Below are 11,902 nucleotides of genomic sequence, written 5' to 3'. Positions count from 1 at the left end.
CGCCTGTGGAAAAGCAGCCCCCCACCCCCACCCAGCCTAGGCTGCAAGCCACTTGCTTAACAAGTCCAAAGGTCAGCTAAAGTTTGGCTGATAAACAGAACCGGTAGAAAAGATTTGGAGCCCCCCCAAGGGTGAGTACAATGGGCCCTGGCAAGTCCCGATCCCGGCCCAAGTCTCTGGCTCCGTTGGACTGTCCCTTAGGCTCTCCCACTCTCTCGGTTTTTCCCCCTCCCCACCACCATTTGCATCTTGCCGAAAGCCGAGCCCTTCCCACTCATTTGCATATCTTATATGGCCTAATGGTGGCGATCATGGCAAGTTAGAAGTTTTCTGACTCCTCTCGGAGGAGACTCCGGGACCCTGGGAAGTAACAGGTGTCTGGAGGCTAAAGGGTGGAGGGGTTCCAGGACTTGGAGTTCTCTGGTAAAACTCCCCTCCACCCTCCTCTCTCACGCCCACCCATCCCCTCACCCCCTTCTTTTTCCGTCCTTGGAAAATGGTGTCCAAGCTCACGTCGCTCCAACAAGAACTCTTGAGCGCGTTGCTGAGCTCTGGGGTCACCAAGGAAGTACTGGTCCAGGCCTTAGAGGAGTTACTGCCGTCCCCGAACTTCGGGGTGAAACTGGAGACGCTGCCTCTGTCCCCCGGGAGCGGGACGGATCTCGACACCAAACCGGTTTTCCATACTCTCACCAATGGCCACGCCAAGGGCCGCTTGTCTGGGGACGAGGGCTCGGAAGACGGGGACGACTATGACACTCCTCCCATCCTCAAGGAACTGCAGGCACTCAACACAGAAGAGGCCGCGGAGCAGCGGGCCGAGGTGGACCGGATGCTCAGGTAGGCAGCAAGCGAGGTGCTGGGTACGCCCGGACCACTCCTAACCCTGTGGGTCCATGGAGTAAGTCCCCTGCCCCGCACTGGAGGCGGAGGCGTGTGGTGCAGACTGTTCTCCCGCAAGCCCCTTTCCCATGGGGGGGAAAAATCCCCCGGGGGTGCTTCTCTTCTCTGAGAACAATTGAACTAGTTCCTCAACCGGCTGACCTGCAATCCGAGAGAGGCTTCATCTGCCTCCACCTAGGTGGGCGCCCAGGACTCAAGCACCTTGTTGGTGGTACCCAGGCGCGAGAACCGAACCTTAAACCTCACAGGACTAGAGACAGCTGTGATTCTCCTAGGACCTCAGATTTGCACCCCCACGCACTTCCAAAACTTCGAGCCACACATTTCTCCCAGAGACTTAAAGCTCTCTGCAGAGACGTCTGGCAGCATTGGCGGCTGAGGCCTCGGAGGCAAGTTCTTTGAGTCCTTGCTTCTGCAGCGCCAGTGCGAGCTGCAGCTTTAGAATTATAAAGCGGAAAGTTTGCTGTAGGGTCACGATGGACCCTTGCCGGCCAAAAGAAACCACGAATAATGAAAGGAAGAGGGCGAATGTATGGGATACGTGATCCTAACACACCTCTGCCCCACTTTGTAGAGAACCTTGTCCCAATCTGAGAAAGGTGGGTGTGTACGTATAGCACCCCGGCTATCCTGTGGGGGATCCGGGGACTGGCTGATGTCTCTCCGGTGGCTGGGATCACTTGCCGGTCCTCTCGCCCTGGCCTACACTTTGACAGCTAGTTACTAATTATCTAAGGAGAGCCAAGTGATTCCCTTAGGCCACACGTTGTTTGGGAGCCACTTGGCTTCAGAAAGGAGCCCCTCGCGTGGCCCCTGACTCTTAAACCCCTCAGCCTCGAAGTTTCAGAGAGAGTCCCGAGTGAATGCGATCATTAGCGGCTAGGCTCCCTCTCCCGCAGAGCAGGTTGGAGTGGTGACCTTGCATTTGAATTTGCGCTTTGGGTATCTGACCACTAGCCCTCTAGCCAAGGCAATCTTGTAGCTTTGTTTTGTTTTTTAATCCACTAAAATGTTTTTTTTTTTTTTGCTCTAATTCACAAGCTTGGGAAACATGTGGCGGTGATTTCTCTCCGGTCGGATTTAGGGGCCTGGATGGTATCCGGTGTAGAGGGTACCCCGAGCGTCTGGGGCTGTAGGGTGGCAGGGAGGTTGTACAGGGCCTGGCTCACCTAACCAGCATCCCGTCACTTGCCCCCCCTGGGGCCTAGGCCCTTCCTCCTGGCCTCATGGCTGCCCAGGGCCGCCGTCTAGTTTGCCTCGGAGCCGACCTAGGGAAGCAGGAAGGCCTAGTGAGCCTCTGTACTGTGGTCCCCACGCTGTGCTGGACACAGCGGAGATGTAACATAAACTGCAGCACGTGGAGTTGGGGTGTTATTAATTTATTCCTATAAATCATCAACAGAAAGTACACAAAGACTGTGATTAGGTTGAAAAGAGAGGCGGGTTATTCATTGGTGAAGTTGTAAACTCGGCTTAGAAAAGGAAGAAAATCAAAACGCAGGAGGGGGTGCTCGCGGGGCGCTAGCACGGCACACGCACTTCACCGCGGGGCGCGCCCCCAGGTCCCTGGGCCACTCCGGGAAGCCAATACCCGCAAGGCCCGTCTTCCCTCCCTCAAGCTGGGGGCAGACGGAGGGGAGCCCAGACTCTAACTGGGGTGAGGACCCAGGACACACCGGGAGGTTTTTGTCCCTTTCACAAGCTGGTGCCGCCTTCCCTCCCCTGGGCCTCCTGGAGCTTCCGACTTTATTAAAGTAATTTTTCAAGAAATTGTTAGCGGCTCCCAGGTCACTGCATAGCTGACCATAGCTGACTTCAGGGTACCAGGCATTCTCTATTCCCCCCCCCCCCCGCTCCCATCCTCCTTGTTCCCCTGAAAGTCAGAAAGAAAAGAAAGGTGTGCGGGGGAGGAGGGTCACTCGGTGGTGCGCTTGGACGCCTTCGGAGTTAAGCCAGAGAGGACGGTTACAAACTGCAGAGTCCTGCGGTCCCCGGCTGCCGGCCTGGAGGCTGGTGCGTCCCTTGCACTTAGGAGAACCCGCCGCCACCTAGGAAGCTGGAACCGAGGCTCCTGGCCCGTGCGGCTGCAGCCCAGGGCTTCTCTGCTCTGGGTGGGACAGCAAAGTCATTGTTGAGGAAGGAGCCGGCAGGGAGGACAGTGTGGCCACCGCGGGCTGGCATTTGACACCTGTGCTGGCTCCAAAAAAAGCCAACCTCAAATCGCGACCCGAGTTTATCCCGGTGAGGAAACTGTATTTCCCAGTAACTCTTACTGGAGCTTCAGAGCTCTCTCTCCCTCAGCGAACACGCAGGGCAAACATTAAGGGGTCTGAGAGTTAAAAAAAAAAAAAAAGGTATAACTACGCCATCTTACCCTCAATTCAAATCTTTTAATTCCGGGCCTGAAGGTTTTGTCTCAATGGTTTTTGTATTGGTGGTGTTTTGTTTCTTTCTTTCCTAATCGTCTCATTGTTGAGTTAATGCCCCCTTTTCACAGAACCGATCACACATAGAACACAACACTATTTCGCTAGGTTTCTTAGGCGCGCAGAATAACAGGTAATGCGGTTAAACAAAGAAAAACTGCCCAAATGATCTGTTAAAGCGATACACTATTAACTTTTAAACCCAAATACTGTTTTCTCTAATTTTTAAAGCTATTGTTCGTGCCTGTTAGAAATGTTTTTCCACTCTAAAAACATTTTCGGAAATGTTCCCCAGCAACGAGCGTTTAGCCGATCGCTGGTATTTACGTGGTTATGTCTAAAATGTTGATTGCCGTGTTTTTCTCTCGCTCGCGGTGAATTCTCCAGGTATGACACTGGAACAGACGTATTTCCTCTTCTTTCGTTCTTGTTACCTCACTATGTTGTTTTCCTTTATGTGCCTTTAAAAATGCTTGAGAAATTTCTTAACTTACGTATAATTAATATGAAAGTTTACATTTCTCAAAAACATCTCTTTTAAAGCCTGACTTCTCACGAATCCAATAGTCAAGACTCGCTAAAATATCACCATTCAAATGCCTGTAAAATATCTCCCTTGGTTGCTGGAGATTTTTTTAATACATTAAAAAAAATTAATTGATTTTACAGGAACTATTGAAAAATCACTGTTTTAGCACAGGTGCCTAATTTGGTCTCAGTTTTAATACCACTTTTTATTGTTTCATTTGAACCCAATTTTCTCTTTTGTTTTTTTTTCAGGTTCTGTTAAGCTAACATATATGTGTATTTATATCAGTAGTGCAGGATTGCTTCTGTAACTACATTAAATAAATTGTACACATGCTTGTATTGTTCCTTTAATACTTTTGATCTGTAACCTCTGTTTTACTTAGTCTCTTAATTTAAATGACAGTTCTGATTCCATTTAACAAGCCAGAAAAAGTAACAGTGAAGTTGGAAACATTGTAAATTAAAAAGCCTAGAAGACATCCCTGGCCTTTTTTATGACAAACTGTGCCTGTGTCTATGAGACATGAGAAGCCTGACTACATTCTCAGTGCAAACTTGAAATCCCCAGAACTGTCACCTCCCTGGTGACCTTTCCATATCAGAGAGGTGCAATCACCCAGGCAAATGGAGCATTAATGTCTTACTCCCAAACTAAAATTATTCTTCCTTAGTAGCATTTATTTGGGAGGCAGGACTGTGGATAACTAAAAAAACAAAACAAAACAAAAAAAAAAAAACCAACAGCAACAAACTACCCGTTTTGCAGGTGTCCTGATTCTTCAGACAGAGGGAGCGTTGCCATTATTTTTGAGAACATGTTTTTTTAAAAAACTCCAAAAGCAATGTAATATTTGACTACAAAAGGAATCATAACTATATAAATGTTTATCTCAGTTTGAGGTTTAAGGGAGGTTTCTAAACACATCAAACAAAACAAAATTTTTTTTAACATCCAGTCACTCTTTAAAAGACTCTTTGCATCCCAGGAGGTGGGCACACAAGCCCACCCCTCTTTTGACAGAATGGGTTTCCTTTTGAGAAGTGGGGGGAGCACTGGAGAGGTTTAGACTGAAGTAGGGGTGGTGGATTGAAAAACTGATTTGGCTCCGTGTAGAACCAGCTTAGCCAACTCGGGCCCTAGGCACCTCTTCTTTCCTGTAGGACTCTTGCTTGTTTAAGTCTCTTGAAAAAACCAAAGAAAGCAGAATAAAGTCAGAGCCTTTTCTTCCATGGCATGGAGGGTGGGGAGTGTCATGGCATGGGGGTGGCCTTAAAGATGAGTCTTCTTCTGTGCCTCTCTCAGAAGGAAAAGCTATGTCTTCTCTCCCATTTTGTTTTGTTTTAGCCATACATGTCTCTCAAGGTTGGAGTTTGGACGGGTGGAGAGAGATCTTAGGATGAGTTTTGTACCTAGAAGGTGAATATTTTTCCCTGAGCATTTCCCATCAGCACCCTAATCGTCTGCGTATCTGTCTAGTGAGGACCCTTGGAGAGCTGCCAAGATGATCAAGGGCTACATGCAGCAGCACAACATCCCCCAGAGGGAGGTGGTTGATGTCACAGGCCTGAACCAATCCCACCTCTCCCAGCACCTCAACAAGGGCACCCCCATGAAGACCCAGAAGAGAGCTGCCCTGTACACCTGGTACGTCAGAAAGCAACGGGAGATTCTTCGACGTAAGTGATTTAAACCTAACTCTGCCTCAACCTGCAGTGACTGTTGTCCTCACTCTGACCCCATGGGCTGCCTCAGTTTCCCCTCCATCAAGAAGGCCTTTAAAAGTAGTTGGCGAGCCGGGCGGTGGTGGCGCACGCCTTTAATCCCAGCAGAGGCAGGCGGATCTCTGTGAGTTCTAGACCAGCCTGGTCTACAAGAGCTAGTTCCAGGACAGGCTCCAAAACCACAGAGAAACCCTGTCTCGAAAAAAAAAAAAAAACAACAACAACAACAAAAAGTAGTTGGCGAATAGAAGAAGCTGGCAGGTAGATGTGACCTTACAGTTACATCTGCACAGTGGGTTACCTTGTATCGTTCCTTTCTCACACAGCCCCGTGCTACACAGCGTGCTACACAGCTCCTTGCACTGAAAATCCTTTAAGTGTAGGCAGTGGACCCTGAATGTTTTTAGTTCTTCTTTCCAGCATCCATTTCTTTGTCTCTGGTTGGCATATGACCACAGGTCTGAGTTACCAAAGAAGACATTACATAGTGGTCAACAATATCGATCACCGTTACTATTATTTTCCTCCCCTCTGGAAAAAGGATAAACAACTAAAGATTTGTATAGATAATCAGAACCTGATCCTGATCCTAGGAAGTGGGGGTGGGGTGGCGGAAGTGGAGCGCTGAGTCCAGAAACAATCTAAAGTACGTACCCACTTTTACCAAGACTAGACTTTGTGCTCAGCTGAGGGACTCCATCTGGTGAAGACATCCTTTCTGTCTGAAGCAGAGCACAGTTTAAGTGTCTGCACTTGAACTTCTGACCCACCAGGGTTTTTTTTTACATACTTAATTTTAATTAAATATTTTTAGTTGGGAAGAAATTATTAAAGAAAAATAAAGAGCGATTCTCGTTTTGTAGCAAATTGCCCACATAATCCACACCCCCTATATTTTGTGTGTTGTACCAACAGGTTATCCCACACACACTCCATGCAACTACCAAATTTCCCAGATTATCTCTGAAACTCAGATTTTGTTCAGGTATCATCAGTTTCCCCAATAATAATGTTTATAGAGGATTATCTGGTGCAGAGTGGCTCATGGTGGTTTGCTGATCCAATTCTCTTCACTTCAGGGGTTTTGTTTTTGCTTGGCATTTTGTATTAGGTTTTTGTGTTTGTTTGTTTTTGTTTTTTTAAGCAGGGTTTTTCTGTGTAGCCCTGGCTGTCCTGGAACTCACTCTGTAGACCAGGCTGGCCTTGAACTCAGAAATCCACCTGCCTTTGCTTCCACTCTTTCCCTACCGCTGCCCGACCACCACCACTGCCATCCCCATCTCACTCCCCCCCCCCCCGCTATGCCCCGCCCCCTCTCCCGGGCTATGGGCCTCTGTGTCTTTGCCAACATGTTCCTCACCATCATTTTCTGGGTAGGGATTTTTTTCCCCTGTTGCTGCACAGTTGCTTTTCAAATTGCTCTTGGATTTGTTGTTGTTGTTTTTTTTTTCTACAAACTGCTCCAAAATGACCATATCTGTGTTTATTGTGCTAGTATCTGTGGACAGAAGGGCCATGGGTGGGAGAAGAGGTTTGGGGCCCTTGTCTCCTCTCCGACTGAGGTTAACGTTGTATGGACAGAGTAGAGGTGGCTGTGATGCTGCCTGGTGCACAGAGGACCCCAGTCCTGTAAAGTGCAGGTTGACCCCTCGCTGCATGGGTGCTATTTAAGGAATTGACCTCCTGACATGAAGCAGCTCTTCAGTTCCTGCATGTCCCCGTTCTCAGGAGCCATAGTCGCCAAAGGCTACACAGCCCTGGTACTAGCTCAGCGGTCAGGATGGTATTCACTAATCTCCCCCAGGATAGACAGGGTGACATAGAAGACACTGGACCGTCTAACAAGACGGAAATTCCAGGAAGAGTCTCCTGATGCTCAAAAAGAGGACATTGACCAAGGGGATGGCTGCCAGCAAGGGACATTTTTATTCAGTATTATTGTTGTTTTGGGGGTTTAAAGTTACAGGAGACAGGACTTAAGGGCTTATTCCTCAATCAACATTCACACACCTTGTCATGTCCCGAGCACTATGCTAGGCTCTAGGGTATACAGCTCCTTGTCTCCAGGGACTCATTACTTCCCTGAAGGAGCTGAGAAGCTTGAGTAATTAGTGGCAGCTCCTCTCCAAGTGCTCTTTAAACGGTGTGCACTGGGCTGCAGAGTGGCTGCAAGATCACCTGGAGAAATCCCAGAGGACTTACTGGAGGAGGCAGCATTTGTATCACATCTTAAAGGATAAAAAGACACACCAGCATGGGTCAAAATGAAGAGATAAATAAAAGAAAGACCAACTGAGTGGAAAGAGAAAGAGGAGATGGAACTAAGACAGTGCATGAAAGTTTCATGAAGAGCCAGACTAACAGACGGTGCCGTTCACGGGCTTTCTCTATCCGTGGAGATCCTTCTGGACGAGCTCCCCAGTCTAGGATGAGTCTACCGGAGCAACCGTTCCAGTGTCGTTTTAATGGGCATCAAACGTTTTCTATTCCATTTCATTTGAAATGAAGCGGAGAGGCGTTGATGGTAGCTGGGGGTGCCTGCGAGGGTCTAACTCCTCAAATGCTGAGTGTGGCCAGGTCCCTGGAGGCCCTGACTGGCTCACAGATGCTCTGGGTTCAGACCCTGTGTAAGCTGTTATCTCCCAAAAGAGCAGCCTCGTACTGGGGGCTGCGTGCAGCAAAAGCCTCCTCCGCCTAAGTAAGATCTGGGGAGCTTGGGGTATTACTGTTTGGGTGACTCACAAGCTAGTGGCTAAGAACAGGAGAGCACCCTAGGCTCGTGTGACTTAACCACTCTGAACTTGAGTTGTTTTTTTTTTTTTTTTTATCTGCTGTTGGAAATAATGACACTTCCCCCATAGCAAGGCTATGAGAATTAGGTGAAGGGTTATACATATGGGGTGTTGAACCGCAGAGACAGCCCACTTTCTGGGAACTGTAGTAACATCTGTTCATTTCAGATGAAAAAAATCTCAAGTGATTCCCAGACACTTGTGGTTATCCTCACTGGCCTTAGCCATTCCTCACAGGGGACTCTACAGATGTGGTGCGGGACCCATGGGGAGCAGGGGAGACATTAACTGGTCCCCTCCCCAGCTTCACAGGGGACTTCTGTGTCCACCTTCACTCTCAAGTGAAGTGATGGACTGAAAACACCTGTAAATATCTGGCTGTGGGAGGAGTTACCATTCTCCCACATCATCCCAGGGAAGCTGATAACATTCTACTTTTACATTTAGTAGAGGCTGCTTCTGGTTTCTAAAAACACAGTGGGTGCCTGGCGGTGGTGGCACATGCACACCTTTAATCCCAGCATTCCAGATGCAAAGGCAGGCGGATCTCTGTGAGTTCAAGGCCAACCTGGTCTACAAGAACTAGTTCCAGGACAGGCTCCAAAGCTACAGAGAAACCCTGTCTCGAAAAAAAAAAAACAAAAAACAAAAACCCACAGTGGGCATCAATGCAAGCAGAACCCTAAGGTGACTCAAAGACCATCTTAAATCAAAGTCTCCAGTGACAAAGGCCATCCATTCACCTAGGAGGCTGCTTCCGAATTGGCCATTGGCTAAACAAATGCATCCTCACCTGCAGCAGGGATCCTAAGTTCAGGCTGGGAAGAAGCCCATCACTTCCTTGAAAAGGGCCAAAATAGAAGGATAGCCCACAACAGATCATAAAATCCCAGGTATACAGACTGGAGACACTAGTGAGGTTTGTGAAGGGTTTAAAGTAGTATAGTAAGTAGCACAGATCTGTGATCCCGTTTTCTGAGATTATGGCACACCCAGAAGCTCTGGAGGTTGTGGCTGGACACTCAGAATTATGAGTGACTCTGGGAACTGAGAAAGGAAACACCCAGGTCCAGAGCATGGGGTGCAAGAGTCGCGGTGAACCGGCCAGGTGAAGCGGTGAACGGATGCTTAAAAGAAATCCCAGCTGGGCGATAGTGGTGCACGCCTTTAATCCCAGCACTCGGGAGGCAAAGGCAGGCAAATCTCTGTGAGTTCGAGACCAGCCTGGTCTACAAAGCTAGTTCCAGGACAGCTCCAAAGCCACAGAGAAACCCTGTCTAGAAAAACCACAAAAAAAAAAAAAAAGAAATCCCATACTATCTCAGAACTGAGAGATAGATATTTATTTAGGGGTAAACTCACAAATCAGGATTCTCTGCTTGAACAGTGGATGGAGATCAAATCCAAACAATTCGAACAAGCAATGGGTGAAAAGGAGCAAGGAGAAGGAGAAAAAGGGAGGGACGCAGGTTCGCAGGTTCGCAGGTTCGCAGGTTCTGCGTCTGCTATATAGTATAAGAGGCCATGCCCCAATAGGCGGGTAATTACAAGCTGCAGGTCTTCCTACAGCATCTCCCCCTTTTGTTTAAATAAGAGAGTACTAAGCCTAATACAAAATTATATACAATAAAAACAGATATCCTATTCTAACTAATTTAAGTCTTGTATAATAAATAACTTGGCCAAGCCATGAAAGGGAAGTAACTACAATTATCTAGTCTTCAACCTCATTGAAGATGTGAGAAGGGAAACAATATTACTTGAGTAAGCAGGAAGTACAATCAAGCGACTTCCAAAATGTGCAACAAATGACAGAGACAACTGACTACCTGGGCAACCACCCAAAGTCTCATTTGCAATGTTGAAGCAACCAACTTTGGCTGAGGCCTAGAATAACTGACAGACCATTTTCAAAGGCAAGAAATCTTTCAAAATCATCTTACCTGTCTTGGCAAGATTTGACAGTCCTGCTTATCCATTTCCAGATACTATGGTTGAGGCATGGCCATTTCTTTGCCCAAAGGCCAGTTTTTGCCAAGAAGAAAACAAGCTCCAAGTGGAGTGTCTTCAGTGTTCAACATTGTCTCTGGAATAGATCGGTGCTGCCAGGAGCAATTATGTCTCACTTCAACAGAACTCTAAGTTATTTAAATGCCATTTTGTACAGCTCTTTGAAGTGGTTGAAGATTATCTATCTATGCAGAATATAATCTCTATGTATCTAAAGAACCTGATTAGTCTAACTATAAGTATGACAAACATAGATGACTATTGATCTGTAATTTTTAATACCTATATAACTTAAAGACTAATACAATAAACAACTGTGCAATAAATGAGGACAATGACCTCCAGATGTAAACAGCATGCAGGGTCTGGGAAATGATTTTGTTATGTATCCAGCGCCTCTGCGAACCCTGCTCCATGCAGATAGGAGGTAGAAGACAACGTAGTTCCCTTCTTTTTTTGTTTTAAATATTTATTTATTTATTATGTATACAATATTCTGTCTGTGTGTGCCTGCAGGCCAGAAGAGGGCACCAGACCTCATTACAGATGGTTGTGAGCCACCATGTGGTTGCTGGGAATTGAACTCAGGACCTTTGGAAGAGCAGGCAATGCTCAGGCAATGCTCTTAACCTCTGAGCCATCTCTCCAGCCCCGTAGTTCCCTTCTTAATAAAGTGGATATCAAACCTCATTCCAACTATATAGGTCAGGCTGTCCTCCACTGCTCATTCATTCTGTGAAGACGGATTGAAGGTTGCTCTGCCGGGGCCTGGAAAGTAGCAGCTAGGCATTTCCTTCATCCTTCTCCAGCCCCGTCAGCATCATCTGTACAAAGCTCCTCTGTTCCGGACTCTGCACTTTCATCTTTCAAATTATGTGGGCTGATCTCGAGCCATCTCCCTCATTAAAGGTTCCCTGGGACACACACATACATGACATACATATCACATGCATACCACATACACACACACACGCACACACATAGAATATACACCTCACAAAACACATACGCACACACTATTGCCTTTGCAAACATACTAGAAGTCTAAGGAACATCTTCTCTTGCAAATACAAAGCTCCATCTTTATTTCAAAGCATGATTTTAAAAGTTTGGGATTTCATGTTTTTCAAAGAACCTAACGTTGGAATGCAGGTGCCCAGGAGAGAGGAAGGGTAAAGGGCAGGGGGGCTACACATTGCCTCTAAACATGGTAGGTAAGTGTAAATTACACCTTTGAACAATTTCCCCTGGGCTGAGACTTGATTGGGCTTATCCCCTTGACATCAAAACACAAGCATTCAGAGCCAGGCAGTGGTTATACACACTTTCAATCCCAGCACTTGGGAAGCAGAGGCAGGCAGATCTCTGAATTCAAGGTTAGCCTGGTCTACAGAGTAAGTACCGGGACAGCCAGGGATACAATCAATAAAAATAAAAATACAAGCATTCAGGACTCAGAGTGTCTTAATGTCAGAAGGTCAATGAGTCAAAGGAAAATAATTAATTTTCTCAAAACAC

At 47.1% G+C, this 11,902-nt stretch overlaps 1 protein-coding gene across 4 annotated transcripts in view; it reads left to right on the top strand.

The window, feature by feature from the left end:
- Window positions 1-420: 420 nt before the first annotated feature.
- Window positions 421-11,902, top strand: part of Hnf1b (HNF1 homeobox B) — a 54,041-nt gene continuing 42,559 nt past the window's right edge. For all 4 annotated transcript variants that reach the window (XM_005349346.3, XM_005349345.3, XM_005349344.3 and 1 more), the window contains exons 1-2: window positions 421-840; window positions 5,338-5,537. In XM_005349346.3, the coding sequence (XP_005349403.1) occupies window positions 497-840; window positions 5,338-5,537 (544 nt within the window). In that variant the 5' untranslated portion in view covers window positions 421-496. The remainder of the gene's footprint in view (window positions 841-5,337; window positions 5,538-11,902) is intronic.

The sequence above is a fragment of the Microtus ochrogaster genome, chromosome 7 (assembly GCF_000317375.1).
Source record: "Microtus ochrogaster isolate Prairie Vole_2 chromosome 7, MicOch1.0, whole genome shotgun sequence".
Classification (NCBI taxonomy): Eukaryota; Metazoa; Chordata; class Mammalia; order Rodentia; family Cricetidae; genus Microtus; species Microtus ochrogaster.
Note: the sequence above shows the minus strand (reverse complement) of the source record. Positions and strands in the feature narration are given on the sequence as shown.